This window comes from Hylobates moloch, unplaced genomic scaffold (assembly GCF_009828535.3).
Source record: "Hylobates moloch isolate HMO894 unplaced genomic scaffold, HMol_V3 SCAFFOLD_2, whole genome shotgun sequence".
Classification (NCBI taxonomy): domain Eukaryota; kingdom Metazoa; phylum Chordata; class Mammalia; order Primates; family Hylobatidae; genus Hylobates; species Hylobates moloch.
The window spans coordinates 154,057,680-154,073,802 of record NW_026652277.1 but is presented as its reverse complement, the minus strand read 5'-3'; the positions used below and the strand labels follow the sequence as shown (position 1 = coordinate 154,073,802).

At 35.4% G+C, this 16,123-nt stretch overlaps 1 protein-coding gene across 9 annotated transcripts in view; it reads left to right on the top strand.

Annotated features, from left to right (window-relative positions):
• Positions 1-16,123, top strand: part of BCLAF1 (BCL2 associated transcription factor 1) — a 31,151-nt gene that overhangs the window by 2,337 nt on the left and 12,691 nt on the right. The window contains exons 2-8 of one of the 9 annotated variants that reach the window (XM_032159762.2): positions 4,772-4,875; positions 7,552-7,665; positions 8,646-9,557; positions 10,917-11,582; positions 11,724-11,893; positions 14,231-14,336; positions 15,340-15,424. In XM_032159762.2, coding sequence (XP_032015653.1) covers positions 7,562-7,665; positions 8,646-9,557; positions 10,917-11,582; positions 11,724-11,893; positions 14,231-14,336; positions 15,340-15,424 — 2,043 coding nt within the window. In that variant the 5' untranslated portion in view covers positions 4,772-4,875; positions 7,552-7,561. The other 8 variants (XR_009212516.1, XM_058435585.1, XM_032159781.2 and 5 more) reach the window with 8 other exon arrangements.

The window sequence follows — 16,123 nt, the reverse complement described above, 5'->3', positions numbered from 1 at the left end:
GTTGGATATGAATTTGTTAATTGTTTACACTCAGGTAATAAGTGTTACCTCAGTCATAGCATTTAATATTTTATCTGACTGTCCCTAAGGCTGAAAACCAACGAGTATACTAACACGAAGATAATACTAGATTATATTTGTGTAATATTTTAGAGTTTCCAAACACTTTAATTTTATTTATTTGTTTTTTTGAGACAGAGACTCGCTCTGTAGCCCAGGCTGGAGTGCAGTGGCGCCATCTCGGCTCACTGCAACCTCCACTTCCCTGGTTCAAGCGATTCTCGTGTCTCAGCCTCCCAAGTAGCTGGGACTACAGGCGCCGGCCTGCCGCCATGTCCCGCCGCCATGTCCCGCTAATTTTTTTTTTTTTTCTTGAGACACAGTCTTGCTCTGTCGCCAAGGCTGGTGTGCAGTGGCGTAATCTTGGCTGACTGCAACCTCTGCCTCCCAAGTTCAACTGATTCTCGTGCCTCAGCCTCCCCAGTAGCTGGGATTACATGGGATTACAGGTGCACACCACAAAGGCCAGCTAGTTTTTCTTTTTCTTTCTATTTTTGAGATGGAGTCTTGCTCTGTCGCCCGGGCTGGAGTGCAGTGGCATGATCATGGCTCACTGCAACCTCCACCTCATGGGTTTAAGCGATTCTCCTGCCTCAGCCTCCAGAGTAACTGGGATTACAGGCGCCCGCCACCACGCTCGTCTAATTTTTATATTTTTAGTAGAGACGGGATTTTGCCATGTTGGCCAGGCTGGTCTCGAACTCCTAACCTCGGGTGATCCGCCCGCTTCGGCCTCCCAAGGTGTTGGGATTACAGGTGTAAGCCACCGAACCCAGCCCAGACATGTTATTAAGCATGTCTGGAAAGACTTCTAAATGATGCTGAGTAATGCTGTATCAAAAATATTAGGTAACCATACGTGCAAGAATCATTTTAAGTAAACGTGGTTAGCTTACAGAAAGGCTGCCTAAACAAGGTTTACCAATAATGATGGCTAATGCTAGATTGTATACCACGGGCCAAACATTAAGCTGTTTACATGCCTTGCTTAGTTCATTTAACCCTGTACTTGTAAGGAAGTACCATTAGTAGCCTTTAAAAAAACAACAACAACAAAAAACACCTACAGAATTTGAAGCTGACAGATTAAGGTAACTTGTTCAGTGTTGGGCAGCTAGTTAATGGCTGAGCCAGGAATTGAATCTAGTCTACTGGAATAATAGTCATGGGCTATATTTTTAGGATTTGAAAAGATGGAAATAGCATTACTTTGTTTACAACAATCTGGGGACCAAACTCCTTGAGCCTGCTAAAATGAAGACTGGGATCAAGTATGCTTGAAATAGTAATCTTAAAGAATTCATTTTGGGTGGTTTGTCTTGGATATTTTGTTGAACCCAGTTACTTTGATCATTTTTTTTTCTTTTTTTGAGACAGCCTCACTGTTGCCCAGCCTGGAGTGCAGTGGTGCAATCTTGGCTCACTGCAAGCTCCGCCTCCTGGGTCAAGTGATTCTCCTGCCTCAGCCTCTGGAGTACCTGGGACTATAGGTGTGCACCACCACGCCTGGCTAATTTTTGTATTTTTAGTAGAGATGGGGTTTCACCATGTTGGCCAGGCTGGTCTCGAACTCCTAACCTCAGGATCTGCTCACCTCGGCCTCCCAAAGAGTTGGGATTACAGGCGTGAGCCACCATGCCTGGCCTGGTATAATTGTTTTCTAGCTGGTTTCTGATCACTTATGTTCTAGCTGGTCATTATGTATTATTTCATGAAAGATAGGCTCTGTTTAGATATTTAAGAACCTTATTTTTAAAAATAAAACCTGTTTTATTTTATTCTGTGTTCCTCATTGGTTGGTGTATCAATTGGCTAAAGATACATATGGCAATTTATTCCTTATCTCTATACAAGTGGGAATCTATTAACAAATGATCTTGGTTGTAATAAAGGGAAGATTAATTTGGCATTTTCAATTCTGTATTTGGGTTTTGGAAACATCAGGCACCTTTCAGGGTATTGAAGAGAGAGCACTGGAGTTGGAGTCAGGAGAGTTACACTCCGACTGTGGGCACGAAAAACGGCAAACACGTCTTTTGTTTTCTCCCCCAAACTTGTCCTTCTCCCAGTTGCTTGAATCTAAAACCTAGAATTTAAGGGCACTAGTGATTTTTCATTTTTCCTCACTCTCTGTACTTCACACCCGTGACAATCCATTAACAAGTCATTTTGACAAACCACATCTTGGATTTGCCTCTTTTTTTCATTAGCAGCCATCTTAAAATGTAAATAAGATGAGTGACTCACCCAAGCAAACCCTGCAAGGGTTTCTCTGCCGAGTAAAATCCTGACCTCTTTTGATGATCTACTAGCTGCTATTTCATCTGGTCCGTTCCTCCTCCTCCTGCCGTATTTCATACCGTCAACTCCTTGATCACGTTGTCTCAACCTTCTTATTGGTCTTTCTGTCCTGAATTTGCTAAGTTTGTGTCCTCTGCCTAGTATGCACTTCCCTCTGTGGATCTTTGCAGTGTTCCCTGTTTTTAGGCCCAAATATTACCTCCTCAAAGAGGGCCCAAGGATCCACCTAAGTAAGTAGCCCCCCTGCCCACCTCCTCTGCATGTTGACTTGTACTTTTCTCCCCCTCCAATGTGGCCCTTGCCACTATTTGATTTTTTTCTTGTTTTCTGTCTTCCCCCCTCTGAAAGCTTCAAGAGAGTAGGGAACTTAATCTTACTTAAAATGCTGTATTCCCAACATTAGAATAGTAGTGCCTGGCATGTAAGGCACTTATTTCAAGTTATTTGGAAAGTTTAGAGTTCTCTGTATTTGAAAGATGGGATTAATATGTAGCTCATGAGATTATCAGGATCAAATATGAGATTATTTTATTTAAGTCACCTAGCACAGTTCTTGGCACATGGTTGGTATTTAGATGTTTAGTTTACTATGATTTGTTGCTGATAACTGTTCTCGATTTGGTATTTGGAAGGCAGGGACCACTTACATAGACATATTTCCTATAGTAATTAGCATTGTGCTTTGTATATAGACTTTCATTTTTTAAAAATTAGTTGAACTAATCAGTCTTTGATACTGACTTATTTATTGTGTGTCACATTTTGTGTATTATTTGAGTTATTGGTGTGGATACTTGAATATATTTATAGATTGTGAACAGGAATGTATATCCACTGGTCTAACAGCCTATGTTCCCTGTTCTGTCAGTTTTTTATATCTAGTGTTTATTTTCTTTGAACTTCAGAATACCATGACGGAGTAAAGAGATCTGGCAGTTGAGTCTTTGGATATGTGTATATATATATATATATATATATATATATATATATACATATATATATATATAGAAATTAGCCTTTTGGAATTGTTTAGGGAAGTGTTAGCTAAAATGAGCCTTGTACCACTTCTAGGAGTGAATCAGTAGTAATGACTTTCCAGGTCAGAATACAGTTTTATAACAGTACTCCAGTTTAGAAGATTGCCATTTTTTTCTCTGGCCACTTGGGGTTTTGATATTTTAAAAACTAAACTTATATGTCCTTTAGAAATCCTTTGTTTTTGTAACCAATCTTGCTTGGCTTTTTGACTTTGCTACTTTTTTAGTGTTTTCCTTAATAGGTTCCGATTCCTCCTTCCTAGGCTGAACCTCAAATCTCTCCCCAGTTGGAGGGCCATGGATATTTTAGGAGACCCTATTCTTGATTCACCAGTTTAATGTTACCATTTCTTCTTTGTATTTCCAGTCTCGTTTTATTTTTAAAATTGGATCTTGGTAAGAGTTACAGATTTCCATGTAAACTTGTTCATGAATTCTTTAAGTGCTGACATATATTAATCTTGTATTCCTTAGTTTCTGTTCCCCTGGTGCTTTTGACTATCCTTTGCACATACTTGATGTGAATATACATAAAGCTAAACTTTTCAGTATTAGTAACTTGAATATTTTGTGCAAAGTTTATTTACAGAGTAATGATAAATTATTTTAGAAAGAATATTGACTTTCAGTAGATAAAAGTTTCGTTGCTGACTGTTCTTTTATTTGAATGTAGATGTATCAAGATGCTTTTAGGCACAGAATTTAAAGTTACTATGATGGCTGTTAACCAGTGGATTTTAAAATCAGTTTCACATGAAACTAAATTGTGTGAAAGGAAGTACCAAAAGAGAATAAGTAGCAGAGCATTAAACTTATATTTTAGCAAAGTAGAGCATTATGAAAATTAAGTACAGATTATCTTTTTTTTTTTTTTTTTTTTTGAGGTGGGGTCTTGCTACGTTGCCAAGGCTAGAGTGCGGTAGCTAGTCACAGGTGTGATCACAGTGCATTGCAGCGTGAAACTCCTGGGCTCAAGTGATCCTTCTGCCTCAGCTTCCCAAGTAGCTGGGACTACAGACTTGTGCTACCTTGCCCCGCTACCAAGATGGCATTATGTTAGCTACTTTGGAATTTTCTGATGGAACGACAACATATCATATGATTTTTAAAGCTCAAATTGCTAAAATTAGAATTCAAGTAGTTAAAATTAAAAAGATGTCAGTTTCATGAAACGCTGCTGCATTGTGGTTTACAAAAAAGTTGAGTTTTAAGCTTTTACGGTTAGAAGTTTCCTATTTCCTGAATTAGTTTTTCCTTCCCTGAAATTGTAAGTACGTTTATTAGAGTTTATTGCAGTGCCCATTATATGCATTGTAAATAATGGTTATTTAATTTAACATAAATCAAAATAATGGTTTTTTTGTCTTTGCTAGGAATTTGAATTTAGAGTTTAATTTCTCAGAGCATTCTCTCCAGGAAGAATTTTTACAGTATCTCAAAGACTTCACTTGACTTCTTGATCCTGCATAAACCCAAGGTAAAAGAGCATTCATTTTCCTAGTTCTCACTTTTGACTTTTTTGAGGAAATGTCACTACTGAACTGATGATTCGGATGGAGTGATTAAAAATGATGTGGTCCGAAGCTTTGTTTTTTGTTTATTTTGGTGGCTTGTATGAAGTAAGTCAAATGTTAAGTTAGTTTTAGGAAAAAGGTTCTTTTTCTGTCTCCTTCCAGTTTGTGCTCCTGCTTTTTCTATTTCTATAAGCACATCTCCTAAAAGACTCAGGACATACAAGATAGAAAGACTGCTACTTAACCCATTTCCCTAATGTAAACGAGGAGATTCATAACTTGTTTCTCTCTACTGTAGTGTTTAGGTAATTCAAATTGATTGCTAATGTGTTAGATGTATTAAGTGAATTAAGTTTATCAGCTCATTAAGTCCGCTACAAGTCTGTGAAGTAGGTACTGTTATTTTCTTCGTTTTACAGTTGAGGAACAGGCTCAGAGAGCTTAGGAATTTGAATTCATGTAGTTTAAATACAGAGACCATGTTCTTAACTTTTTTCCTAAGTATTTTTGCAGTAGAGCAGAAGATATCAATCCATTTCTTTTGGACGGCTATTTGATAGGCATGCTTTCTTTCCGTTAGTTTTTGAAGTTTCAGGTGTAGCTTAAAGCAAAACGCAAACCTTTACAAATAAACTTGCTGCTTTAAAAAATATCCAGGTTCTGGGGAATGCATTCATTTGATAGTTATTTATTAAATACCTGTTGTGCTCATGTGCCACAAGTCCAACTACATCCTGGTGACTGAAAAAGCCTACAGAATTCCTGAATCCCTTAACAGAAATTACCATCCAAAAAGCCTCAAGAGCCAAGAACAGAGGTTCTGGAGATACAGCACAACACAGCATCTCTAGCTCTTAGTAAAATAGTGTTTTATTTACTGATTAATACAATGAAAAAGAATGTTGTCTTATTGCTGGACTGGATCTCCAAAATCATTTGCAGCTCTGGTTTCTTCCTACAGTGTGTCTGATTATCTCAGAGTGGGATAAAAATAAATATCTTGAAGTAAATTCAATCACAATGAATGTAAATTACATATTTATATTCTTTTAAAAAGTTTGGGAGGGACAGAATTTTGAAATCAAATGCAAAAGAATGTCACAGTTCCCAGTGGCCGAGATTCCTTCCTTTACAATTGTGTTATGTTGTCAAAACTACAGTTGCTAAACCAAATTGTGTTCTACAAGGTATCAGATCTCCTTATGTTAATGCTAAATTTGTTTCTTATGTGTTGTAGAATTCTTATTCTGCCTTTTTGAACCCTGAACCTATGTTTTATTTCTGTCTTTATGTATTTCTTGCTCACTTGGGATTGAGAAGAAGAGTGAGAGAAGACAAAGGTGGTAGTCTATTAGAGGATAGTTATGTTTTATTTTGAAATAAGCATTTATCTCAAACATCTTGAATTTGTTATTTCTATTGCTTGATGAGGAACTATCCAAGTATTACCATTACCTCTTCTATAACTGAACTCATCTTAGTACCTCCAAATACTATTTTATTATACCGAACAAAGTCTAGGTAGGTAAAATAAGTGCTTTCAAAAATACTTGGTTGTAGGAGATACTATTTAAGTATTATGGGAATTGCAAGCTGTTAGAAATTTAGTAAGTTGATTTTTATTGAAATGAATACTTTTTGAGTAAGTGTAAATTTGGAAATAGTTCTATGCAGCAAAAACAAGCTTGAGAGGCTGAGATATAATCTCATTAATCATTGAAAAGTTGAAAATGTGACATTTGGGATATGCATGCAGTGATTTGCTATATATGTATATTTTTTCAATTGGTAGATCTTATAAATCAATTAGTTCTGACAGTTAACTGATTTCTGTACCCAATGAGGTCTAATTATAGCATTGGATACCATGTAGTGTTTAGAAAAGTTAAACTACTGGTGCCCAAGTTTTTTTTCTTGTAATTCTAATAAATCTTTCTTGAAGTAATCCTGCCAATTCTTTGTCTTTTATTTTTAAATCTTAACAGAAAGCTTCAGGGTGAACTAGGCATTGTCACATAAGTCCACTTTATTCTGGAGTCATGGAGTACTGAGAGCAGAGCCATGGCTCCAGGTGTTCAGAAACTTAGTGTCCTGTATTGTTCTAGGATACTATCTAGTACCACTCCAGACTGGATTGTGTATATGGAATGGTCAGCTCAGTCTCATTTTCAAGGCCATAAAGCACTATGATAACAGTCTGGTAGGTTTATTTTTTGTTGATATTGTGACACTTTATTTCAGTTGCCTTGTCTGTAGTACTTTTATTATTTATCTTTCTTACAGGAGAGGTAGGCATTTGTATTGGGTGTGGAATAACACATAACATGCTGCTGCAGTCTCATTGCTTTTTTTGGCTTCTGCAGCTGCTGCCTTTTTGGATTGAGGCACATAAATGGGGCAGTCCATAAAAATCTTCAGTTGTGTCTTTAATCTACAGTACCTGTCATGCAGGTGAAAACAGTTTTAGTCAGGGATAATTGACTTGTCTTCTGAATACTGATTTGAAAAGGATGGTGAATAATAAATAGCCTTTGAGAAACTTTCGTAAAAATCATATTTTATCTGAAAATAAGTAATAATGTAAAATTTAAAAAATCATATTGTAATTTTAACCTTTTTTTGCCCTATCATTTGATTAGGAGAAAAGAAATGGGTCGCTCCAATTCTAGATCACATTCTTCAAGGTCAAAGTCTAGATCACAGTCTAGTTCTCGATCAAGATCAAGATCTCATTCTAGAAAGAAGCGATACAGGTGATTTAATGTGCTTTAAATTTTTAAAATAATTATATCAGTTAATATTTGTTGGATGCGTATCATAAATACAGTGCTAAACCCCAAAATGTATTTTATTCTCAAAGAACCCTGTGAAATGGATCTATTGTTATCCTTATTGTAAGCAAGAAATTGAGAAATGTCCAGGTAACAAGGTCTAGTAAATGGCAGAGCTTGGCTTGAAGTCCAGTTAGTCTGACTCCAGGTCTCAAATTTTACTGTATAATATATGGTAGGTTTCTTTGTATTTGTCCACAATGTTAAGAGGTGAATTGGGTAATGCAAGAATTTGACAGTAAACAGTCTCTGCATATTGTTTTATAGTTTCTCATTTCTGACTGTGAATCTTTGAATTCTAACAAAATAATTTTTTTTTGTTAAAAAGTTAACAACTCTGGTTATTTTTGTTAAAATAGTAATACATACTTAGCATAGAAAACAGAAACCAGAAGTTGAAAATACAAATGACCATAATACCATTAAGAATTAATAGTAGTTGATGATTATTCTTTTTCCCCTGCCAGGCTTAACTTTATATCATGTATGTATTTAATTAATAGTATCTCACTGATAGTTTTTTGTAATCTTTTCCGCCATTTAACTATATACTATGCAATGCCATTAAATATTCTTTTATAACATCAGTTTAAGTGCTTGCCTAGATGTACTACAATTTGCTAATATGTCCTAATGTGTGAGATAGATATATATATAACACACGCACGTGTGTGTGTGTGTGTTTTATGCCTTCATTTGTAAGGTCTTTAAGGTATTCTCTCAGTATTTACCTTAGTGAGGCTTTTTGATTGGAGACCATAAACTTTTGTACAGATGAGGTTTTTTTAAAAAGTCTATTTTTACCTTTACCGTTTATTTACATGTTATATTCAACCAGAGTATTTAGAGTGGTAGGATGGAATACTTTAGTTTTCTTGCATTGATATTTATTTCATTTTTAGTTCTAGGTCTCGTTCCAGAACATATTCAAGGTCTCGTAGTAGAGATCGTATGTATTCTAGAGATTATCGTCGCGATTACAGAAATAATAGAGGAATGAGACGACCTTATGGGTACAGAGGAAGGGGTAGAGGGTATTATCAAGGAGGAGGTGGTAGATATCATCGAGGTGGTTATAGACCTGTCTGGAATAGAAGGCACTCTAGGAGTCCTAGACGAGGTCGTTCACGTTCCAGGAGTCCAAAAAGAAGATCCGTTTCTTCTCAAAGATCCAGAAGCAGATCTCGCCGGTCATATAGATCTTCTAGGTCTCCAAGATCATCCTCTTCTCGTTCTTCATCCCCATATAGCAAATCTCCTGTTTCTAAAAGACGAGGGTCTCAGGAAAAACAAACCAAAAAAGCTGAAGGGGAACCCCAAGAAGAGAGTCCGTTGAAAAGTAAATCACAGGAGGAACCGAAAGATACATTTGAACATGACCCATCTGAGTCTATCGATGAATTTAATAAGTCATCAGCCACATCCGGTGATATTTGGCCTGGCCTTTCAGCTTATGATAATAGTCCTAGATCACCCCATAGTCCTTCACCTATTGCTACACCACCTAGTCAGAGTTCATCTTGCTCTGATGCTCCCATGCTCAGTACAGTTCACTCTGCAAAAAATACTCCTTCTCAGCATTCACATTCCATTCAGCATAGTCCTGAAAGGTCTGGGTCTGGTTCTGTCGGAAATGGATCTAGTCGATACAGTCCTTCTCAGAATAGTCCAATTCATCACATCCCTTCACGAAGAAGTCCTGCAAAGACAATCGCACCACAGAATGCTCCAAGAGATGAGTCTAGGGGCCGTTCCTCATTTTATCCTGATGGTGGAGATCAGGAAACTGCAAAGACTGGGAAGTTCTTAAAAAGGTAAAAACTAAAGTACAGAATCTAGATTATAATATTGTTTTTGTTCTTTGAATTCTGTTTGGAATTATAAACGTAAAATTGTGATATGTATTTAACTAGCGGTTTTTACTCTTCCTTCATTTTAAGATAATTCCAAATTGTTTTTACTCTTATCTGGTGAACTTTGGAAGCTAAGTGTTTTAATAAAAATTAATTTATCCAGCTACTCAGGAGGCTGAGGCGGGAGGATTCTTGAGCCCAGGAGTTCAAGGCTGTGGTGAGCTATGATTGCGCCTACTGCACTCCAGCCTGGGCAACAGAGCAAGACCCTGTCTCTTTAAAAAGAATAAAAAACACTAATTTCTATTCCTCCTCTTAATTTTACCATTTTCGGTCCAGAATTAAAAATACAGATGAGGAGAAGTTGAGTAGCTTAGAGCATAACTAAATGATACATGTTGCTAATAACTGTAAACCTTTTAGAAATTAAGTTTATTAAAGCATTGAAGGCTTATTTTGTTCTTTTCACTATTAGAATGTGACCTACATAAATAATGCAGCTATATTGCATGTTGTTAGGTGGCATAAACAGTCTGGCTGTCAATATTTAATGATTTCAGCCTGACTATACAAAAGGTAATGGTATTTCTCACTGACTAATGACATTTGAAACATACATTATTTAAATTCTGATTTCAAGTGTTGCTGAAAGTTGCTAACAATGAAAATTGGTTGCTTCGTGTATTGTGATTTGACTTAAAAGTGAGAAAATAGAGGAAACATGCTGTTTGTGGAATAGCACTGCACAATCTAGAATTTATTATTGAATTGATCATTAGTTTCTATGAAATAGTGCCAGAAATCATTATTTTTCAAGAGCAAGTATATATGAACTGTTTGTGATTCGCATAAAGTATTAAATTACTGTAGTGGTATTTAAATCCATTTGTGTGAACTCTTGTTTATATTAATAGATAAGTAATTGAAACAGTCTGAAATTTTGGGGATAATTATCAATAGAATTCTAACAATGCGTATTATCTATTAGTGGTTCTTAGCTTCAAAAATTAAATTTAGGCAATCTCTAGAAGTTCGTGTTAGTGCAGAATTGTGGATTGTGACTAAATAGGACAGGTTTTTGTGGTTGGCTTTGCGTTTTAAACTTCAGAAGTCAATTGTAAATTTATTTTAAAAGTTAGTACATAAGTTCTGTGTGGATGCTTTCAATGATTTTTAAAAGTGGAATCTGAAAAAGCACTTTTCAATAGGGTTATTTTCTCTCTTGCTGGTCCTGAGGGATTGGGCAACACATTTAAATATGGAAGCGATCTACAGTGAATGCAATCCAGAGTTACTATCCTCTTCTTTGCTTATTCGCAGGTTCACAGATGAAGAGTCTAGAGTATTCCTGCTTGATAGGGGTAATACCAGGGATAAAGAGGCTTCAAAAGAGAAAGGATCAGAGAAAGGGAGGGCAGAGGGAGAATGGGAAGATCAGGAAGCTCTAGATTACTTCAGTGATAAAGAGTCTGGAAAACAAAAGTTTAATGATTCAGAAGGGGATGACACAGAGGAGACAGAGGATTATAGACAGTTCAGGAAGTCAGTCCTCGCAGATCAGGGTAAAAGTTTTGCTACTGCATCTCACCGGAATACTGAGGAGGAAGGACTCAAGTACAAGTCCAAAGTTTCACTGAAAGGCAATAGAGAAAGTGATGGATTTAGAGAAGAAAAAAATTATAAACTTAAAGAGACTGGATATGTAGTGGAAAGGCCTAGCACTACAAAAGATAAGCACAAAGAAGAAGACAAAAATTCTGAAAGAATAACAGTAAAGAAAGAAACTCAGTCACCTGAGCAGGTAAAGTCTGAAAAGCTCAAAGACCTCTTTGATTACAGTCCCCCTCTACACAAGAATCTGGATGCACGAGAAAAGTCTACCTTCAGAGAGGAAAGCCCACTTAGGATCAAAATGATAGCGAGTGATTCTCACCGTCCTGAAGTCAAACTCAAAATGGCACCTGTTCCCCTTGATGATTCTAACAGGTAATTCCATATTGATGCCCAGTAAATAATCTGTGGGTAGTCAGTATTCCAGTTAATTATCTTAAACTTTCTGAACATACCATTTTTATATTTAAACCAATGGTATATTTTGTGTGTGTGTGTGTTATCAATATGTTCCAGACCTGCTTCCTTGACTAAAGACAGGCTGCTTGCTAGTACACTTGTCCATTCTGTCAAGAAGGAGCAAGAATTCCGATCCATCTTTGACCACATTAAGTTGCCACAGGCCAGCAAAAGCACTTCAGAGTCATTTATTCAACACATTGTGTCCTTGGTTCATCATGTTAAAGGTATGCTTAGAATGTTTAGTATTGTGAATTAAATTTCTCTTGCATGCAAATAAAAAAATGTGTAATTATGCTTAATAATTCATGTACCCCAGGGCTAGCAAATATACATCAATATTATTAAAACTTGGAAAAGTAGTTTCATAGAAGGGAGTCCCTAGTCTTGCTAGCATTGAAACGTAAGAAGATAGTTAATAAAAAGTAATTGAAATGCTGGAGAAACCATACGCTAAAAATCTGTATCATGGTAGAACATGATGTAGATTTGTTGAATGCTAAAAGTGTTTTTTAAGTATGTCGTTGTAATGTACTTGAAGTGCCAGAAGGCTTACAGATAGTCTTTCATTGCATGCCTATGGCTTGTGATAATCTTGGCATAGATTTATAACAAAGTCAGACAGTATTGTTATTGAATATTACTAAGAATTTCTTTTCAACTTTTAAAGAAATCTGAAGTGGTGGAAAACACTTTTGCGCTTAATTTTTTATACATAAAAATCTTAAAATGATAAAACAAGAAAATTTATCAGGATTTTTAAAGGAAAAAAGTTCAAGGAATTTAGAAGTATGATATATAAATACTGATTACATGAATAGTGACTAATTAGGATAATGATGACACTTCTTTAGGTCCTAAAGATAAGGTTGTTTATTTCAACTAAAGTAATGATTTTTTTTTTTTTAAAGTTTTACCAGTATGTAATTATAGTTGCAAAGTTACTAATAATTTTCAAAGATTTTCAGGTATGTCTTTTGGGCAGTTAGGTTAAGTTTTGTTTTTGTTGTTTTGTTTTTGTTTTTAAAAAGCAACTTACTATGAGACATGTTCTTTCTCAGGAACTTCGAAGACTGTTGGCCTTTAAAATTAATCTCCTCCCCACTTTAAAAAAATCTGTCATTTGATGTGAGAACAGCTCACTGTAATAGATGAAACTTGCCTCTAGCAGTTCTTTATGCAGTTGATATATCAGAACAGTGAATAGTTAAATGAATTTCTTTTGGGCTGTAATTATTTAAACACGGTAACAAGACAGTTTTGCTATTTGGCTCTAAGTAGGTTTGTGAACCAGTTCATGACCATATTACTGTGGTACATAAAATATGAAACATTCATTTTTTTTAATTTTTTAATCTTTTTTGGCCTATCTCCACATTTTACAATTTAGTACTGAATTTTGAGATCAGGTTTTGATAAATTTTTTCCTTTTTCTTTTTTCTTTTTTTTTTTTAAAAGAACTGTAGTGATGTTTCATAATTGGTATTGTGCAACCGATCTGAACAGCTCTTACTTTATACAGAGCTGAAAATGCCCAGTGATGTTTTCTTTTTCATTGTAACTAGGTCCTGGAATATGTTTTGAAATGGCAAAATCCATGTTTCAAAGTAAAATAGCTGTTGAAAGATACAGGCAAAGTTGAATCTTCTGTCTTCCTGGCAAAAATGGCATAAAAACTGAGTTGCTAGCTCAAATTCCTGGGTTTCATGGAATTATGATTGAGGCACTACCCTTGTAGTGGCCGTTTCAAGTTTTAATGATTGGTTATGAGACATGTGCTGGATATTGGGCGGTAAGTTGACACAGATGTATGTTGACCTGTTAAGCAGATAGCTTGCTTCATAATGTGACATTTCATAGCTCATGACTTTATACGTCTATTTTACATTTACAGCATATCTTGAACTGGTTTTAAAAATAATCAGTATTGATATTACTAGTTTGAAAATTGTTTAAAGAGAGACAAAACAGCAATATCAAATGTGCTGTTGGGTTTGCCAAGATGCCAGATTTTTGGAGTAATTATTGAGTGCTAATTGATTTAAAAATATTTTTCCAATTTGAGTGATAGTATTCAGTGTTTTTATAAATCCATTTTTGTTGATATGGCAGCATAGTCACTGATGAAATTTAATAGTTTACCCAAACTAGCTTTTTAGTTAACTCCATATTTTCCTGTTAATTTTTGTTTTCTGCAAAGGATTACTTGAAGTAATGTCATTGGTTCATATTGGCAAGGTATTAGAACATCCATAGATTATGTTCCTTTTTGTTCTGAGGAAGTAGTGTATTAATGAAGTAGAATTAGAGACTCTTGATTTAATCTACTAATTGCTCTTGGATTAGATGTAGTATTGACAGGGACCTGTGAGCAACTTTCGAAGCACTTTCCTGTTGAGGTACAAGAAATTGAAAGGGTAGGAGTTCCTTGTAACACTTGATTCTCTTTTGCTAGGTTTCTTATTTTTATTTTCTTTTCACCTGCTACATGCCCTTCTGTCACAAACAGATCTCTCTTAAAAGTAAAGTTAACTAATCGGACAGTATTTCTTCTAAATCAACAGAGCAATACTTCAAGTCAGCTGCAGTGACCCTAAACGAGCGGTTCACTTCGTATCAGAAAGCCACTGAAGAGCATAGTACTCGGCAAAAGAGCCCTGAAATACACAGGTATGTATCCTGCTGAATTGGCATATAAAAACGTTGTTTTGATAGGAAGACACTGTTAAAACATCGTATTGGAAGTTTGTTTTTGTCATTGATACAACTAAAAACTTTGGTTTTATTCCTCATTTATAGTTTAAATAAATATATTTCTAAGTCTTGAAAATTCTGTAATTCTCGATTTTCAGCTTAGTTGAAACTGGTTGTTAGAACTTGAAATATTAACCCTTATTACTTTGCAGTATGGAATTAAATAGTTATCAGTTAGTTTGGTTTTTGGGAGGGACAGTGGAGGCCTAGAGTTACCTTCGAATTTCTAGTAAGTTTGTGAAATAAAAAATGTTTGGTGAGAGAGAACAAAAGCATGAGCATTGAAGTCAGATAGTTGTGTTGACATCCTGGCTGTGTCTCTTTGTTGCATTGTGATGAACAACTTAATCTCTGGACGTCAATTTTTTCATATACAAAATGTGGATAATCATGCCAGTTTTGCAGGGTGGCAGTGACAGTGATATTGGCTATGAAGTATCTGACTCGGTACTTTGTACACAGTTGGTGTGGTTTTGGTGATGACTGCTAAAGAAGCACTGGGTAGTTACAGCCAATACTGACTTAAAAAGGAAAGGCGCAGAATAAAACTAAAGGGGCACTGAATATTTAAAAATACTGAAGACAGGAGCAAATAATCCTATTCATATGTGTTTGTTGATGCTTAAAATCATATCCAGTTTAATCGAAACATATTTTTTCTATTTTTGATGGCTAAAATAAGTTTGATGTTTTAAAGGGCAGACTTCACTTCTATATAAAAATATATGGAGCATTTTAATTTATTCTTCATGGATATTTTTCCTTAATTGTGTATTATAAAGTAAATTAATAGTCTTGGTGTGCTAAATTAGTTGATTGGGAGAGAAATAACTGTCTTAGGAAAATGGATAATCGTGTGGATGTTTTTGAACCAAAAAGTTAATAATATGACTAAAAATATATTTTATTTTACATTAAGGAGAATTGACATCTCACCAAGTACCCTGAGGAAGCATACCCGTTTAGCAGGGGAAGAGAGAGTTTTTAAAGAAGAAAATCAAAAGGTATGTTTTTGAATGTAATTTTTTTCATGTTAAGTTCAGCTTAGTTAATGATATTGTACCAAATATAGTTTCTCAAGGCAAAATGTCTATAGGTATCTTCTACTTTTAATTCATAACTATATTATGGTAGTGTACATACTGTTCCTTCCTGGAAGAAGTTAAGGTGACACTATACAAAGTGTCTCAAATTTAAACCAAGAGTATTTTTTCAGAACACTAACGAAAGGAAAAAAAATAGTCCTAAGAAAAGTGTAAAGAATCAGTGGGTAGACAAAGGGAAATTATAAAATCAAAGATACAAATTAGAATTTTGAGATGAGATTCATTAGCCAGAGTAAATATTTCTCGATTTGTGTGTCTAAATTAATATCTCTAGGTTCTTCACAGATAACAAGAAGTAATCCCCATGCTACTGGGCATTTTTGATGTGGATTAAGAAATAAGCATTCTAAGAACTGGTTTACAAATGAGCGTTTGGAACAAAGACTGTTGTCACTCTTGGAATATTTGGGGATTGGGGGAATGTCTTTTAAACATGAGAGAGGAGCCTGTGAAAGATATTGAGGGGTCTTGGTGCGAATGGAATTCAGTGGTTAAGGGGTCTCCAGTATACTCTTGACAATTCAAAATGACCTTTGCCAGGTAGACTAATCTGTATCAGGCCATAAAATGTCTAGGAGTAGAAATGTGGGGAAAGGT